Below are 19,259 nucleotides of genomic sequence, written 5' to 3' on the forward strand. Positions count from 1 at the left end.
GAGAAGTAGGACTGTTGGCAGAGCAAAACGCCTTAGTTTCTGATTTGTTGTGACATCACTTATTGATCTGTATTTTAGACAAGATCAGGGAGGGGGGAAATGCAAGTCTTTCATCTTTTCCACTACTCTATCTTAAACATAATTCAAAGGAAGATGCTTTCATTTTAGTCAAGAGGGATGAATCATAAAACTTTCCTGGATTAGAGAGCTATTCACTTCTTATCTTTCCTATGAAATGAAAAAAAAAGAAAACCAAAAAAAACCTCATGAAAAAATAACATACATGAAGTCCAGTTATTTGAAAAGCTGCTGTCAGCTCACTGTAACTCATCCTAGATCTGTCCATTAAACTTTTAAGCTTTGTAGATTCTGTTCTTGAGAAACAGACAAGCAGTTTTTGTGAGGGAGAAGACATGATTTTTTTTTTTAATCTTACTTTTGTTTTTCATCTGCATTATACAATACAGTACTATGCTCTATTTTTTTAATTTTTTGTAGGAACTTTTAATATTTTTTGTATAGTTTTATCATTAAAATAATTTTACTCTTTTTTAAATAAGTAATTATGAAATCAGCCTTTATCTGAGCAACACTGAAGTAAGCAGGTTACCTACCCTACTGTGCAAAAACATGATTAACTGATTCAATCCATTGAATTATTTCATGTATGGGCTGCTTGAAAAATATAATTTCAAGCTCAGTAATCTAGTTTTGGGATAAGTTCTACCATAATGCAGATGTATTTTTAATGTTTAATAGTGCCTGCTGAGCTCAACCTCTTAGCAGTGCCATGAGTCCTTACGATTCCTTTGTCTCCAGCCAGGTTTGATTACAACTGTTGCTCAGGAGGTTTGACACCAATTCTTTTCCAGAATTCTCTCATGCCTTAGACATTAATACTAAAATACAACCTTTCTCTGGAGTTTAGTGAGGTATTAAATCCTCGTTACAGTTTTCAGTAGGTCAGTTCAAAACAGTGCAAGAAAGGATATGGTTCTTTATTGCAACCTTGGACAATTGAACAACCATGCTGGCTCTGTAACTGCAAACTGCTTCTGTGTAGCTGCCTTCTCCTGAAGGCTTTATAGATTGCAGAGAGTGGAAATACCTTACTCAACTCAAAGTATAAGAGCAAAAATAACAATACATGATTTTTCACACTGCTGCTGGTTGGGAAAGGAGTGATTGAATCCAGAATTAGACAGTGGTATTATTTGGTGGGAAGGGAGTAGCTCAGCATAGAGCTGTTAGATGTAAAAAAATCCTAAAATTTAGCAAGATGCAGATGGAAACACACCTTTTGTACCCACCTGGAAAATCTCTGGGGTAAGTGGGTGATAGAGTCAGAAACTCTTAAGTCTGGTTCTCTTCTGCTGGGTAGCAGAAGTTGATAAGTAAGGGGGGGAACGAGAGACTTATATACACCAGCCACCTGTTGACTGCAAATGGACCTACCTGTCAGATTTAAAATAACATTGCTTTCTAAGAACCCCACTGCTTTCTCCTTTGGAAAAAACAAGACTAGGGAGCTTCACTCGTGGCTTACACCACAAGGGGTTGTTTCACAAGTAAGTTCAATCCCTTCAGTTGTTAGATTTCTTCTGAAATTTTAAAAAACTTCTTATGCACAGATATGACTGATGTATGGGTGGAAACGAAGCCGATGAAGTCAGTAAGTTTGGAAAGTAATGCTGCAGAAGTGTGGTTTTGCAGATGTCAGTGTGGGATTTCCTAGGGAGGGAAAAAGTATGTTACGAGGTCGAATATACATTATGGAATGAGAAACAATAGGAAAACAGTAAATAAAATCCACTTTAGAAAGAATACATGCTGATCGCTTATAGAAAAGAAGTTTTTTACATGACAAAATAAAAAAAAAAAAGTCAGCAAATTAGATGTTTAAATGAAAGCAGATAGTACCAGAGAACACAATTTAACGCCTACTTCTGTGGATTTGAATGAGACCACTGAGCACCATATTCACTGAAGCATTTTTTTCTCTTTAATCAGACTTGCTGATGAAGTATTATTTGTCAAATCCTTTTATTGATGCAATTTTTCTTCTCCATTTAGGCAGCTGGAATTGCTTAGTAAAATTTTGAAAACTTTATTAGGTAGAATCTTGATTGAAAGTGCTACATGTCAATGCAGCATTTAAACATTGATTTATTCCTTTGAATACAAACAGATTACATTGGGGTGGGAGATCTTGACTTGGCAACACAAGCATTTCACACATATGTTTTCCACTGCAGTGAGAGTTTCTATGTTTTGGGGTAATTTTTCTAAATGCAGCATCCAAAAGTTTGCCCACGTGACAACATTATTTAATTTAACCATGTTGCAAAGGACAGCTTTCCATTAAGTGATTCACGTGAGCATACCTCACTGCAAAATTCGACATCACTGTTGTTCCAGTAAAAACTAAAGCAGTTTTTAGAATCACCATATTTTCCTCTCTCGGGGAATCTTCTCATAAGGTCCTGCATCAACTCAATCTCAGCTGGAGCAGGACTCTAAATGCTGACAGCATCTAGTAAGAAGGGGATTTTTCAGGAAGCAGTTTCTCTATCCTACCTTAAACACATAGATAGCCTGATGTTTTTTTTCAGCCAATACACATAATTTATGTCAACAGCAGTTCTTCATTATAAATTGAAGCAAAACAATGTTACCATACTGTTTCTAATGAAGGAGTTCTTCCCAGAAATGAAAGAGAAACTGCTGGTATATTGTTTTGATACAGATGTCCCCGTGACAGTTCTGGATTAACTGGGACCTTATTTCAGTTTTGAGTACTAGTCTAAGTCTAGAACAAGATATCATTCAGTTTCAACAGTGGCACCACGTATAACAGACTTGCCATCATATGGAGACTAATACTCGTTTGCAGCTAAGTCAGATGCATAATCTCAAACCAGCCCTGGATGTTCGAGACAGTAATGCAATTAAAGATACATCTAAAGCAAGAATCAGCTGCTTTTGTGCCCAATAGCACTCATCATAATGTTAAAAATATTTTGTCTCAGTGACAGTTGTTTGTTCCTCTGTGTGGATGATGTAACTTTTTAAACTTTTACCTTGAACTGGAACATTTTTTATTTTAAGATACATATTCCTCACTAATGGGGTGGTGTTGTTTCCTTCATTATTCACACATTGCTCAAGTAATTTTATAATTGCTAGCAGGATTTCTAGGCAAAGTGATTCAGGTGAATGTGACAACACTTTAAGTTGCATGTAATATCTTAATAGGAATTGCTTCTTCATATTCTTTGTTTGTTTATTGCGATTTTTAATGATAGCATAATAGAAACTATGCATTCTCTGTTCCCTTTCTCCTTTATAATGTGTGGTATTAGGCCCATCATCTATATGGTGTAGCCAGGTTTCACTGCACTGTTTTTTTTTTTGTTGTTGTTAGGTTGGTTTTAATTGTTAACAGCATCCACTGCTGCGTTTTTGTCTTATTTTGCAGACTCTAATATGAAAAGTACCTTACCATTTCATGTGTACTCATAAGTTCTGCAGGTTTTCCTGGCCTTCATTCTTATAGAAATGCCAGTAATCTGGATAGAAATAATTTGCATAAGTTGTGTTTCATTTTATGACTTAGGCATGAAAAATGTTGCAATAATGATACTTGGAATTAAACAGAAGCTGTGGGGCTAGGGTAATTAATTTTCTTTAATGATGTGAACCATTAGAACAGCAGGATAAAATAGACTAGTAATTTGGAATATATGATAGTTATGAAAATAAAAACAAAACCAATTATTTTATCTCTTAAAGCATGCAGGTAAGAACATTAAAAACTACATTAAAACTGAAAAGATAAATATGGTATGCACAGTCTGTTAACCCTTCAAATTCTCTTTAACTCTGTTTTTAGAGCCTGCTGATAGACCTCCTCTTCTTCTGATTGCAAGCTCTGAAACAATTGAGGTATTACATCTTAATGGAAGCAGAATGTCTGCCCGAGCTCCTGTAAAGGGATCTGCGATTTTGACACTAGACTATAGCTACAAAGAGGACACAGTTTGTTGGATTGAATCGAGAGATCTTTCAAGTCAGCTAAAGTGTACCAAAATAACAAAAGCTGGGAAGTTAACAGATGAGTGGATAATAAACATTTCTCAGTATCTTCACAGTAAGTATTTGACAGTGTTTTAGCAAAACAGTAGTGTCTGTCTTGGCGAACTGTTGCAGGAGCTTCAGAAGTATTTTGGGGCTTGCTGTTGAAAATAGGCTTAAGGCATTAAATATTGCAACTCATACTAAAGCACTTGTATGTTTCTCGCTCCTTTATATATACAAAAATATATTCAGTATGAGTTGCAGTATTTATATGTATGCAAAGTTTATGAAGATGTGCATTTTTATAGACTAAATATAATGTGTGGAAGTTAGAAAGATGGCAGTGCAACAGCAGAAGAAATGTAAATGTTCCTTTTCTCTGGCAACGTAGTGCTATATAAAGCTTGAAAATTATTCTTTGCTACTGAGAAAATATTAACAGTTAATTAAGGAGACACATGCTTATCACATTTGCTGTCAGCTATTATAGGTATGTTAGTTCTTGAAAATAACAAAATATTTCATGACTTACTGGAAATAAATTGCTGCCCTTTTTTTCAATTAAGAAACAAAAATTAAAAATACCTAAACTCAGCATACCGGATTAATCTTTGGCATTACAACATCATTTCACAATCAGCTCTTCAATTTGTGGAATGCTGTTGTCTTCTGAAGGAAGTGTTCATCCATTTACACATTCTCATGTGAACAGACTGCAAAATAGCATGCAGTCAAAAAATGCCATCTTCTTCATCTTTCATAGGAGAAATGTCCACAGATCAGTTTTTTAAACCACAACACTGAGTGCAATGGTGGTGTTAGTAACAGGCTTCTAAAATCTTAAGACCAGAACTTAAGATTGGATCTAAGAGTTTGAAAAAGCCTTTGAAGAAGAGATGGATGTCAAAGAGTAGCTCTGAATGGATCTCAAATTCTGACCACCCAGTTCAGGAATATTCAAATCACAAATTTGATTGTAACTCTTAGGAGGTGCATATCAAGGTCATAAATTCTTCGTAGAGATTGTGCTTTAGACTATCAAGATAGCTGTTGTAAGAAGGGGTCATTTCTGCAGAGTAAGGGTGGGGTTTTTTAACCTATTTTCCTAATTATATATTTACTACAATAGAAAATTTAATTAAAAAAACCAAAACAGAACTGGGGCTTGTGTTTTGGGTTTTTTTGTTCACCATTTGTTGTGACTATTCTACTTTTTGAGGACTCTCTTATCCTAGACGTAAAGTATAGTTTTGGGGTTCCTATTTTATTCAGGGTTTTTTTTTTTTAATGTTGTATTTCAGATAGCTTTTCATACTTGAGATATCTGAGAGCCCTAAAAATCTTGGGGGTAGTACTTGATCATGCTTTATTAATTGAATCTGTTATTGATATTTTATTTTCTTTTCCTTATAGTAAGAACAATCAAATTAACTACAGTCCTTAGCAAAATTTGTTTTGTATTGAACTGTATGTGTGTCTGTTCTGTCACTTATATTCATCATCAGAGTGGACCATAGGACTATGTTTTGTAGTTCTCCACCAGCTCTCTCCTGCATTCTTCTCTCTCTGTTCTCTGCATGTGAAGAGAATTGCTAATCTCTGTGGTGTTCAGATCTGCATTAGTACATCTGTTTGCAAAATTAAGGCTGTATGATGGGTTTGAAATTAATACAGTGCCTGGAATTAATGAGCTAATCATTTTTCAGCATGCTAGTACACATCAGCCTGTGGTCTGTAATATTTTTCTGAAACTTCACTGTAATCGTTCAGTCTTGTTTAAATGAAGAATAGAAATTCCCATGGCCATGAATTGACTGCAGAGTTGTTCCAACTTATTGTTTAATTTTGATTTGGGAAATAGTGCTTGGAGACTTAGAGGAACACCGCTTGGTGTCAGGTTTGGAGCTCTGACTGACAATATCTAGCAGATTTAGCTGTGGCGGTGTTTTTCCCAGGCACACACATCCACAGACGCTCTTCTTGGGTCACTGCAGCGGAGCAGCGTCAGTCCCCATGGTCTGGGCATAAGGCACTTGTAGTGTGAAAGCTGCTTTTGTCCCGCTCCTGCTTACAACTCTGCAGTGAACAGTCGCAGCAGACTGGTTCACTGGGGCATCTGAGGCGTGAGACAGCACGGACAACATGCTGCTCCGTGTGGGAATAATAACTTCCAAAGGTTTAATCAGAACTCATCTGTTGCAGATTTGTTGGTTGGTTTTTTCCCTCAGTACTCAGTGCAGAAATTATCCACCTGATTAATATCTTCTCTTCCAGACATATATCTGGAGTTATGCCTGCAAAGACATGGCAGGAGTCTCATGTTACTGTATCTATTATATATGCCTGCACACACGTATAGGTCATTTTGTGGCTACTGCAAAATTGAGTTTTCATTTTAAATTTTTCCTTTTCTTCCCTCCACCTTCTGTTACCCATCAGGTGACTTGTGCTGTTTCTCTTCATCATATAGCACTCCATCTGAGGCAAATTAATTAATTTTAACTCTTTATCGAGAACTTCAGCCTGAGCATTTTCAAGTTTAATTGCCTTTTCTGGCAGCTCAAGCCAAAGAAATGGTCATGCCAATGGAATTATTCACATAAAAATGAAAGGTCTGTTCTTCATAGGAAACTTTGTGTGTGTGTGTGTTTGTCTATAACCAGAAAGAGGGTGTTTCTAAAAGTATTAGAAAAAAAAAAAAAAAAAAAAAGAAAAAGTATTCTTAGCAGTGTTTGTGGACTTTCGATTATTTTTTTAATCACAGTTTCTAATCTGTTCTTTTTATTAGTGGAAGAAAACATCTGCATATGACAAAAAAAGTGGTGGAAAAGTCAGTTATACAAAGCGATCGGCACCACTTGAAGTGGATTTATTCAAAGTGTTTGTTTTAGTGAAGGCAAGGAAGCCTTGTAGTTAGGAACAAAGAATATAGATCATATTTTAAGACAAAAGACTACGTATAGGAAAGCAGAGACTATGAAAATGACTTCGTTTTCATGATAGGTCATATAGTACCAGCTCCAGGTAGTGAACATAAGCTTTGGATTCACAGAAGAAAAGAAATTATAGTCCTTCTGTATCTAGCATTCTCCCTCAAGGGACAGTCCAATATGACTTTATTCTAGTGTGTGTGTGTCCCAGATGGATACAACCAGATTCCTTTGAAGAGCAGTGTTAACTTGGTCTGCATCTACACCTTATTCTGCATAAAGAAGGTGGAGAGGCTGGTCCTGCACTTGGGGATTGCTTGCTGTGGGAGAATGGGGTGCAGCCCAAGTGATGGCATTCTTTGTGCTTAGTTATTAAGCCAGTTTCAGGCCTCTGAGATTTGTTATATCATGGATAGGTTTTGTTTGATGGGTTTATCCTTGTAAATAAGGATAGGTTTCTGTAGGCATGGTAATATCAGCACAGGCATTCTTGTCTTAGCCAAGGCCAGGCACTGGCATTTTGTTTCATCTTTGTCTTTTTAAGACCTAGAAGGTTTTGAAAGAGAAGCTGGAAAATTTCCTCTTGGAAGATTTATGCAGACAGTGTCAGAGCCAAATAGGCTTTCAGGGAAGGTTTTCCAATAAGGGAGGCTTATGCAACCACTACCCATAAGAACTGGCATGCTCCTTGACGCTTTACACTAGCTCACATTCCACTTCCAGTTACTACAGCACGACTTTCAGGAACAGTCATTTATGTAAAGTGCTACCTCTGGGACCAAACTAGCAAAAATTCTTTTTAATGGCATGAATGTGGAAAATCTCTCACAATTTTCTGCCCTTCCAAAGCTGTAATGTGCAATCTTATACTAATGTTTTTGTGTGTTGGAGTGAGGGACAGCAAGAGCAGCATCTTCTGGATGATAGAATCTCATTCTTCCTCATTTTAATAGGCATTTTGCATCGTCATAATTACAAGTACCAAGCACCTTACATGCTCTCCAAACTAGTACCAGGCAGCACAGCCTGGGCTTAACCACTGTTCTTCTGCAGAATATAATAAAATCTCTTCTGAGATGATGTTTCAAAGCATGATATTTTCTGCTTGGCTGGTATTTGATTCAGGTTTTCTTGGCATTCAGTTATCACAGTACACCAGTACAAATCCTGGTATGCTTCTGCTTAGCTTTGCCATCTTGTGGTGTTCTATACCTCTAGACAGTCGATTCTACCTCACCTTGGAAGGCACACAGGCTTTTCTGTTGGCAGATGTGCTTGTATAGACCCATCTGGATAAAAAGAAACCTCTTGCTTCTTCAGTACTAACTCAGTTTTAATCTAGCTGACTTCCTTAGCCTGCCCTCCCACAGCACAGGGAAGGAGTCACTCCAAGGTTGGAAACAGGTGGTGGACATGGAGGGTTGGGAGTTCCAGTGGGGAGAAGTATTTGTCTCTCTGCTTGTGCAACCCAGCACTTTCTCCTTGCCCTCACAAGCACAAACCAAAACTGAGTTTTTGGCTCTTCCACTTTTTGGATGTGGTTGCTGTGAAGACCATCAGTCAGGGAGCCCAGAGGATTTGACCGGGATCCAATAGTGTCTGTTTGGTTACATACCTGTTTTCTTCCCTGGTTTTAGTCCCCCTAATTTTCCCCCTCAACCCCCTGATCTAAAACACTTCCTAGAAGTGATTATCCACAACTATTAGTCCTATGTTCAGAATAGCTACAGCTTGACATCGATGAGGCTCAATTGTTGAAGGAAACACTAAGCACTAGAGATGGTGCTTGTCAGCAACCTTACTGTGAAGTTCTTGTGAATATTCATGAGAAATCAAAGTTTGGCTTACTCGGGAGAACAACTGTGAAGATCTGGGGGGAAGTGTTTATTCCTACATAAAGTTTGCCCTGAGCTTGTCTCCAGACAGACCTTATAAGCTGTCATATAGTTGTAGAATGTGGTTTTTCTTTTTCTTCTGTGAGAGACAGCCCATGCTTACAGAGCTCCTAGAAGATGAACAGGAACGAGAAGGCTTCATGTCAAAGTTCATTTACACCTCCAGTGGCACTTCAGTAGTGTTCAGAGCATCTGATACAGTAACGGGAGCCAGAAAAGGACGTGAGAAGAATATCCTAAAGAAATATCAAAGCATACTTCTTTATATGGCATCCACTTGTCACACCTAGAGCCTTGGCTGATCTTATATTGCTGTTCTTGCATTTCTGGGAAGACTGGACAAATGCTGTTTCTGGGATGGTGACATTTCTTACTTTGCCCAAAGGTGGTGGGTTTTTTTAATAGTGTCAATATCTCATTCTGAAGTGCTCTAGACAGATCCATCATTAAATATACGAAACTAGGATACTTTTCTCATGAATTTCATGTTTATTCAGCTTGAATTTCTCATCTCCTTCTACTGCCCAGTCACTCAGTCTCCTGAGGTCCTGCAGTTCTTCAAACCTGACCATCCTCTTTCCTATTCTGGAAACCATATTTTTATTATTGGCCTTTAGCACCTTGTTATTCATGTCATCTTTCAAGTGACTTGCGAACTTTATTTCATACAGATTCCAGCAGTGCTGTGGAACTTGGTGTTGCTTAACAGGGAACTAGGTTTGGCCCCCATCTTAGGTAGGTACATGGGTCCATCACTGTCATGTGTAAGACTACACCTTTCCTGAGTCTTCCCTCATGACTTCCTGAATGGCTCTTGGGATTTTCATGTGTTTCCATGTTTATATTTTATTTCCATGTGCTTTTAGATGTTACCCTTCAGAGCAGGCACAAGTCTAAATCTTTAGTTGGATGTCCTTCATGCTCCATGGCCTGATACAGGAAATGCTTTCTTTGCATCATCTTTGCATCTTTCCATACATTCATTCCTCATTCTGATGTGCCTGGACTTACAGAACTTCTGATTCAGTGTTTGATAGAGCTGTGATAAGGTGATTTCCTGGTGCAGTATGGACTTTTTTTTTAATGCAGGAAATGATGCCACCTGATAATTGTCTTTTTGTGTACAGTTTTTCTGCACCCTGTGATGACAAGACTCCTTTGGAGACTCAGGCCTGTAAAGAAACTTCATTTTATCAGTATGATCCTATCTTTAGCTCCTGGCTAGTCTTTTCTGGTTATGGGTTATACACAGCCTTTTTGATGATCACCAGGTTTAGTAGAAGAATAAGGGTAGTTCATATCTTTTCATTCAACCTTTACGTTCCAACAAGGACAATCAGTTGGATCTTATCCTTTGACCATAGTGGGTATTGCAAATCCATTATCTTTTTTTGGGTAGTATTCGTATATTTGACTGTATATTTCAATGCTTGATGTTGTTTGCACAAAAGTTAAGGTATAACCTGTCTAACAGAGATCCTCAGAGGGTCTGGCATATATTGGGATCTTCTAAATGTTAGCTGTGAAGGATCTGTCAGCTTTTGGTGTATCTTTTGGATACAGTCCCTTCAATTTCACTTGAGGACTGTGCTACCAGCTTGAACAGTGTTCCTGTACTATCACATTATGTTGTTTTGAGGAAGAAGCTTCTATGACAGATGCTCTGAATTGGTGGCATTTCCCTCCAAAGTTAGGTTACCTGCACTTAATCCTTTTTGACACAAGAGCTATTTATTAACTGGGTGTTAATTGCCAAGAGTGGAATATTTCAGTCAATCAAAGTTATGCTAATATTGTTTCTTCAAGCTTTGTTACTTATCTAGCTTCCACAATTGATCTTTCATTGATGTCAGTCAAAACCCTGCTTCTGTTCTTAGCAAAGATGGTGAGGCATGTATTTTCTTTTTATATACTTTTCAGTAGTAGTGCCCTGGACAGTTAATTCTCTGACTGAGTGCAGAAAATAAAATGTCTTATCTCAATGGCATTCGTCAGTGCAAATTTTTGATTACTTTTCTTTTTTTACCGCCCTCCTCTAAACTCCTGGGCTGTGCCTGGGACAGTCTCCTGAATGCTGTCTCTGCAAAGCCTGTGTCTCTTCATGTCCTTATTCTCAGTTCTCCATTTTCAGATTCACTTTTCCCCAATTTATCAGCTTCCTGGCTAACTATTTTTGAACTGCTATCTTAGATAGCTTCATTATTGTGGGAGATGACCGTATCTTTTGTGTCTTCCTTACATCCCAACCCCTCCTTAACAGAAAAGCTCTTGCACCAGGGAGGAAATCCAAGAACAAGCAAGCCATCTCCCACAGTAGCAGAAGGATTTTGTAAACAGAAAATGGACACTTTGTCATAGTATCAGTAACCATGTAAATTTATCTTTATCAGGCATAATGCTGAGGGACTCTCTCTCTGTCAAATTAAATTATTCCACTGCTCATAAACCAGTAACATATGTATTTTGTTAATAAGGTTTTGAAGATAGAATAAATAATTGTGGGGGCGATTAAGATCTAATGTATAGCTAACTAGGTTGCTGCAAATATAAAATGCACAATTTTGTATTGAATATTTTACAAATGCATTTATATCTCCAGATACAAGAATAATGAAATATCAGTAAAAATAAAACAAAAAACCAGAACCCACAAGTAATTTTTTTTTTTCTGAAATGTGGAATTAAATAATGCATGTTTTATGGGATTAGACACACATTTTCCCATAAGTCTTTGACATTCATATGCACCATGTTGGCTTCATTTTGGTTTTTACTTGGTAGCCACTGGAACTATTCTTTGTCATATGATTTTCACAGAAACTGAAGTTATTCTACTTCTCTAAATCCACTGTGGACTTCAATAATGGGCAAATGTCCAGGGAGACACAGACATTTGCATAGCACAGCCTTCTTGGAGATGATGGAAAGATGCTCCCTCATTCCTCTGATTCCAGCACTGGTTGAGCAGATTTTTTTGCTGTCTGCTGAAACCAGAAAGCCCTTTTTTTTTTTTTTTTTTTTTTTTTTTAAGATGCTGCAAGTCAAATGAAGAACAGAATGGTGTTGCCTTTTGCAACCAAAACTTCTACCCCTTTCTGATCCCCTTCAGGATCTGAGCAATTGTCTAGCTACAGCAGTTGTTAAAAGTCCTCTACTGTTTATGCCACAGCTTTCAGGCTCTTGAGCATTCTTCAGTATTCACAGAAGTTTGTCTTCTGTCTTTCTTCTAAGGAAGATGTATATAGGAGATATACAGGAGACATATAGTTGCAACCTACCCATTTCAGTAAAGTCCTTTATGAACTTGAGGCTTCAGATGCACGCTCTTAGAAACTGTCTTCAATGGTAATATAATATTGGATTAATATTTTAGTATTACAAATCAGCAACTAATTATATCTACATGAACCTTTTTCATTTCCTACTGGTACTTTATTTTATTTATAAATTTCATATTTTTATGGTATAGATAGTGGTTTTCTTCTTAAGTGGAGATATTTCTTTGTAAATTCATGTCACACGATACTAATGAAGGTTACCTCAGTTAGACTAATTGTCAGCAAATTTGCCACATACTTCCAGATATTAATTTATTAATGCAAATTTTTCATTCAGAATTAATTAAAAAAAACCCCACTAAAGTCAACTAAAGAAGTCAATAAACCTTTCTTTTTGCATAATGCACTTTGAATCATGTAATTTAAGTAAGTTCTTCCTCCTAAAGATTTTTCTCTGAGACACAGATCATAGACTGCAACTTGCACCAACATTGAAAAAAAATTCAGAAAAGTCTGTGGCTTCTTCACAAGTTCTTTTGCCTTTATAGGAAAGAAGGGGATGTAAGAAGAACTATAAACCCAAAATACTGTTTGTTTACATCCAACATCATAACTGGCACCGTATTTTGATATTAAAAATGAAGCATTTGAACAATTACAGACCAAAGTCCATCCCAGATAGAGATTCTTCCCATAGCTAAAACCATAAGGAAAAAGTATGTTTTCAGCAAAGAGCCTGAGAATTTTTAGGAATGCACTGTGCTGCATCTGCTACAGACAGAGCTGAGTCTACAGGACATCAGTGAAGTGACCGATACGGAATGGGCACAACCCCTGTTAGTATTTGCAAGGACTTGCAAATTTGATTGGACTAGATGACCTTCAAGGTCTTTTCCAACTTAGATAATTCTGTGATTCTGTGATTCTATGACTTAATCGCATGTACGATGATGTTGCCCTTCTATATCAGATGCATAGTAAGACAAAAAAACCTCTGCCTGCTGTATGTTTTGGGGGAAGCAGCAGGAAGAAAAAAAAAATCTGCTTACATATCTTACACGATAAAGAGTATTAGAATAAAGACACACATATTGCGAGTTGTGATCTAGCTGGTGCCCTTTACTAATGGTTGTGTTTTGCAACTCATATTTTGATCTAGTGCTTTGTACTGCTACAGGGAAAAGGGTAATTAAAGATCATGCTTTTCATAAATGAATAAGAGATTGCATTAATCCAAGTAAATCTGAAATCAGGAGCTACTCTTCTGATAAAATAAAAAACAGTTGCAGCATCTTTGTCACTGCTTTTTAGGAATTTATATAAGCTATACCACTTCAGGCTCTGGGCTAGTCGGGTTTCCATACTCACCTCAGCCTGAGTATTTCTGTTCCGTACTGTAGTCTGTGATGGAGACACACCAAAGAGTTTGTACATGTCAGAATAAAATAAAGGGCTTGCTCTTTACTTAGTACTTTATCAGGAGCTCTTACAGAAAGAGGAATTGCATGTTTGCAAAAGTTGATAAAACTGTGATTATTATTGACACTGTGGTGGACATGACGAATTAAAACCACCATCTGATTTGGGGGTTTAATATATGATTGCTTTTTTCAGTTTTTAACTTCTTTGAATGACAGAAGCAATGACTAGCTCAAAAAGTATTATCTGCAGCTCATAGAAATATTTTTGTCTTCTCAATCCACAAAATTTACATTACAGATTTCTACTTGAAATGAAGCAAATTTGTTTTAAAACTTTCTTTTGACTTCAGCTTTGGAGAACTTGAAATGCCTTATGGATCATGTCAGCATTATAAAATAAATAAAATGGAAGAACAAATCCTATCTTCACTATTTTTCAGTTAGGTTAAATAAAATAAAATCTTGGGTTTGCTTCAAAATTTTGAATGGGGTTTTAGTGAAGCACTTCATTCTGAAAGTGAAAAATTACATGTAACATATCTTTTAAGTGGAGTAAATCACTTTTGCTAAAGTCAAGCTTAAGCTATATAAATTTCTTAGTTCTGGAGAAAAAGTGATTTAATCATTGTAAGTAATTAAATTAGAAGAGAAGGACAGAAGATGCAAAAGGGTTGGTCTGTGCAAAGCTGAAGCCCTGTATTTATCAACATGTCACAAAACAGCTGCAGTTTGATGTGTCGGGTTAGGCATTCACCATGACAGTTCTCAACCTGATGATAAAGTTTGGATAGTCTTTGCATGTGTAATTGCAAAAAATCTCTGTCACGCTATGTAAGCAAAAATGATGAGCTGACTGAGGAGTGTGTGGCGATACATGCCACAATGTGCAGTTCCAGACACTCTAGCTCTTTTTGGCATTTTTGGGCTTGCTTGTGAGTTGTTTGTTGCTATTTTACTTAAGTATGTGCTTCCATTTTTTAATATGGGGGAGTATTTTTATATTTACATATAAGGAGATAAGTATAATGTGTTTAAAAAAATCAGTGCTGTTTCTCTTCTAGTTAGGATTATACTGAAAATACGTATTTTCATTGTAAGAGTCTTTGGAGGATATATTGGTTAGTCATTGAGCCTGTTCAACTGGTTGCAAAATTCAGATTTGTTTTAAATTGTCATTACCACTACATTAGCTTCAGAAACAAACCCATTGGGAAAAGGCAACTCAAGTAAGATGAAGTAGTGGGAAAACGTATAACAGTCTGTGAATGCACTGTAATCAGTGTTCTGTATCTTCCAAAATAATTGGTCGCAGTTTAAGTTTTGGAGGGTTTTTCCCATTTACAAACATACACTTGGACAGGCAATTATTCTTTCATAAAGTAGACTGAGCAAAAAGAAATATTTGAAGATATCTGCTCTGAAAAGAATTGAAATACGCTTCTGCATGAAGTGTCAAATGGTCCAGAGAGCCTCGTGCAAGGCAGAGCCGGCTGCTGCCTGGGGGTGCTGGGTAAGGTGAAGGCAGAGCCCGGGCAGCACCCGGTGCCATGTCCTGCTCTGCTCTTGAACACAGAGCGTTCACACCGTGCATCTTGCTGCCTGTGGGATCACTCATCGCAGAAGTAATTTAACATTAGGGCAGGCAAAAAATATGACTACGAGGAGACAAGAGCAAACCTTGCAGAGGGGACCTGGAGGAGGGATGCGATGCATATTCATGTCTCTCCTCTGTATTTCTTTGCAAGTGTTGGGACAAATTCTTTTTACTGTTTACATGAAAGGCAGAATGATTTAAGAAGAAAGGCAATATGCTGGTAGTCAGGAGACCACTGTTTTTCCCGAGACTCACAGGATGACATTTAGCAAGTAATCTTGTCTTTTCCCCTCTAATTGTAAAATGAGAATAACAGTATTTCCATATGGCATAGGGATGCTGTGAGCTTTAAAACCTGAAATGCTAAAATGGTAGGGGATACACAAGGTAGAAGTAGTCAGCACAAAGTACACAAGACTTCTGTGGTTGAGAAGAGGTGGGATTATGGTCTCATATCTTTCTGAAGTGGCTAGTTTTGGAAAGGGCTGGAAGCTTTCTGAAAGCAAAGTTCAAGTTCTGCAAATACAAGAGCACTGACTTTGAGCCATATTACTGGAAGCAACGGCTATTTGAGTGGTTTGTGAGACCTTTAAAGGGAATCTATGGTGGTATTCTGTTTTAAGGTAATGCTCAGGTAGACCAGTACTTGGATCCCACCACTACAGTGATGATGATATAAATAAACAAAAATAAAGCAGTGTCCTGATGTCTGATTGAAAATGGATAGAAAAATAATGCGTAGCTCTAAACCCATGTTTTATTTTTATTTCTTGCATTACTGGAAATAACTTAGCAAGAAAAAAATAACTTTTTTGTTGTTGTTGTTGCTATAAGTGCATCAACAATGCCTGTATTTTAAGTCTGGGCAGTTGTCTGCTTTGTTGGTCAGGTCACATATAATACATAACAGTCTTCTCCTCAAAGGTTACTATTTCAATATTGAGAAGATGTAATAAATAGATGAAAAAAAAAAAAAAGAAAAGGACAGCTAGGAAGAAAGGGAGGATGAGGTAATGATTACATGAGTATGCATTTGTTACAGACAGTTGACAGTCAGCATTTGTAGACATGAAGGGTTTTATTTCTTTGTTTTGCTCAAACTATACGATGAGGCAAGCGACATTAATGGGTGCTGTACACGGGTTTGAGTGTTTTGCAGAAGTACAAGAATGGTGATGGCATCAGGTGGTGACAGTGATTCCTCTGTTAGAGGGAGGGAAAAAAGATTAAGAACACAGCTTAATGTCCTTCAATATAGGAAGGAAGCAATTTCTTTTTCTTTCCTTACCAACCCTAAAAAAAGAGGCTATCTCATCTAATAGGGTGCATGATATGGTTTTGTTTCGGAGATATTATGTGGAACAATTAGGTATATATTTGCTAACTGTGCAGGTTATGTTTTTTATAATTGAAGATATTTTAATTTTTTCTAGTATTCTCTAAGTCATAGTTCTCAAGCTGGGTTTAAATTGGACTCCATAGGCAGATTTTAATTATAAGCAAGTTTCGTAATAAAATTTATTTTAGCAGAATTTTTTTTGGAAAAGACTAATGTCTTCTCCTTTTCCCCTAACATGTTTGAGATTAAGATAAAGACTTTTGTGCCCAATATGAAAATATCTATATATCTGAATGAAATATTCTATGGTCAGTATTACTTTCTGATTAAAACTGAATAGAATAATGCCCTTTGTGGAAAAGAAACATTGATTTATAGCACTAGGTCATGTCGTGTACTGCATATTCATATTGTCTAGACTATATATTGCTAATAGCAACTTTAGAGGGCTCAAAATGAAATTATCCTGCAAAATTATGACCTGCATTTTACCTGCAAGAAGCTACAGCATAGTCCAGATCCTGTGAACACAAGTCACCTTCTGCAAAAAATGTGCAATACAAGTTTGCTTTGTTCCCTAATCCATTCTTTAGGAGCTAACAAAGATAATTTACTTCTACGTTATCCCCCCAAAAGCATTCCTTAAAGCACTGTTGCCTACCTCTGGTATTAAACTGTTCAAACTTTCTCTGGAAGTCATTTTCCTTAAACGCTTTGTATTGCAAAAGTAACTCCATATTTTACTGGCATATCTTTAAAACTGTAATAATCTACTGCTTAGCGTCTTTATGGGAAAATGCTTAAGTGGCCTTATTTTTGTGTGATGATGGTTTATGAAGTTCATAATACGTGCAGCAGGCAGTCCTAGGAAGGTGGAAGGTTGTACACTTCTGCCTTTGATGGAAGGTGGTTAAACAAGGCAAGTGTTACAGCCTAATGTAGCCACGCTGTTTTCCCCCCAGCAGTTCTCTTAGTCCACATGCTTGATGGGATGCCTATTGCGGCTGAATTATGCTTTAATTTTAACAGTGGATGACTTAACTGCTTTGAAGTAAATAACTGGGTTTGATTTACAGTCTCAGCAGATTTATAAGAAGCTTTTGAATGTGCAGTTAAAAAAAATAAAAAAGCGGCTGTTATAGCTATGTACCTCTATAAATCTGTCTTTATTGTTCAGCATGTATGCAGGCTACTGGGACCCCATTACAAGTTTACAATCACTGGGCAATGTATTTGAAACTCAGTAATGCAGAAATTAGAAACATTATGGTTTTCAACTATTCTTACTTGTTTCTGACATGAGATTGATGGTCAGAAAATTCATGCCTTATAAAAAACTTAACACTCAGGATTAAAAGATAGGGCCATTCACAAGGCCCTTATTTCATTGTTTCACCCATTTCCTTACTTGTTTAATCTGTTGGCACCAGAGCCAACTCTGTGACTCAAGACCCAGTAATAGAAAATTTCACTCATTTTATTCATTCCAGAAACTTGATGCATTGTGTGGCAAAATCATTCTATAACACAAATAAAAGAAGAAATATGCTAAAAAATTTAGGACGAGATTTTGCTACCCTGCTTTAAAATTCCTGGCAAAGGCACAGACCCAAGCATACCTGGGGTCAGCTATCATCACATTTCTTGTGAATGCTCTGTAAGCAGAGGGATTTGTTAGAAGAGGAAGATGTGAGTTTTTGTGGTTATTGTTCTGTAGATCCCAAGATTCCCAATGGGAGGAAGAAGTTTATTGTTAAACCTGCATTTCTCTCTCAGTACCAGCTCAATGTTCTACCTCCCCCTATGTACTATAGCATATCTGTCTTAATAACACTCCGTTGCCTGACTTCTATCTGTAGTAACATGCCTCATAGTGGCCCAATACACTAAGCCATAAAAAAAAAAAATGAAAAAGCCTAGCTTTTGTAGAAATAGAAGTGTACAACAGGACTGTTGCTCAGCAAGGTGTGGGTAGAACAGGGCCACCAGGTGAGCTAAGATTATATTTTGAGCTGAGCAGCAAACTTGCATGGCTTTCTGCTATACTTCTTAAGAGGCCTCAAAACTGTTTTTTAGGACCATATCTTGTCATCAATGCTCAGATACTAATTCATAGATGTGAGGGATCTCATAGGCCAGACTGTGTCACAGTCTTCATGGAGTCCTTTGAAAGCTATGGAATTACTAATTTTAAAAACTCCAAAATTGTGTGAAGTTTCAGGCATTAGATCTTCTCTTCTTGATAAGTGGGCTGCATCCGGTAGAACCATAAAAGTCTGATTTTAAAGAGAAAGAGAAATGGCCATACGGAATAAATGCCTAAAAGTGTTCTCGTCTAAACCTAGGCAGAAGCTGAATGCTTGAATCTCTGAATGACTGGATAGACCACGTCTCTGAGAGACTAGATGGCTTCGTGAGCTATCAGGATGCTTTCATTAAGTATTCATAATATTTAGATTAGGCTCATATTTTTGAAAACTCTTCAGCTTGGGGAAACTGCTATTGTTGAAATGTTCACATTTATTGGTTTTTAAAGCAGTATCTTCTAATATCCTGTAGGGTTGGAAGAATACCAGCTCTATTTTCGACAGTAACCCAATTTATTGAAATTTAAATTATGTTACTCGGCAAACAACAGGTAAAGTTTTCTTTTCTTTTGAGGAACTTGAAGTCTGGATGCTTTAATGTGCTTATTTAAATTGAGTATGGTTTAGGTTTTGCATTA

At 37.0% G+C, this 19,259-nt stretch overlaps 1 protein-coding gene across 1 annotated transcript in view; it reads left to right on the plus strand.

Moving 5' to 3' along the window:
• The window catches only part of LRP1B (LDL receptor related protein 1B), a 750,913-nt gene that overhangs the window by 380,086 nt on the left and 351,568 nt on the right, over positions 1–19,259 (plus strand). Inside the window, exon 5 of the mRNA XM_074828545.1 lies at positions 3,893–4,150. Coding sequence (XP_074684646.1) covers positions 3,893–4,150 — 258 coding nt within the window. The remainder of the gene's footprint in view (positions 1–3,892; positions 4,151–19,259) is intronic.

Source organism: Strix aluco, chromosome 6 (assembly GCF_031877795.1).
Source record: "Strix aluco isolate bStrAlu1 chromosome 6, bStrAlu1.hap1, whole genome shotgun sequence".
Taxonomy (NCBI): domain Eukaryota; kingdom Metazoa; phylum Chordata; class Aves; order Strigiformes; family Strigidae; genus Strix; species Strix aluco.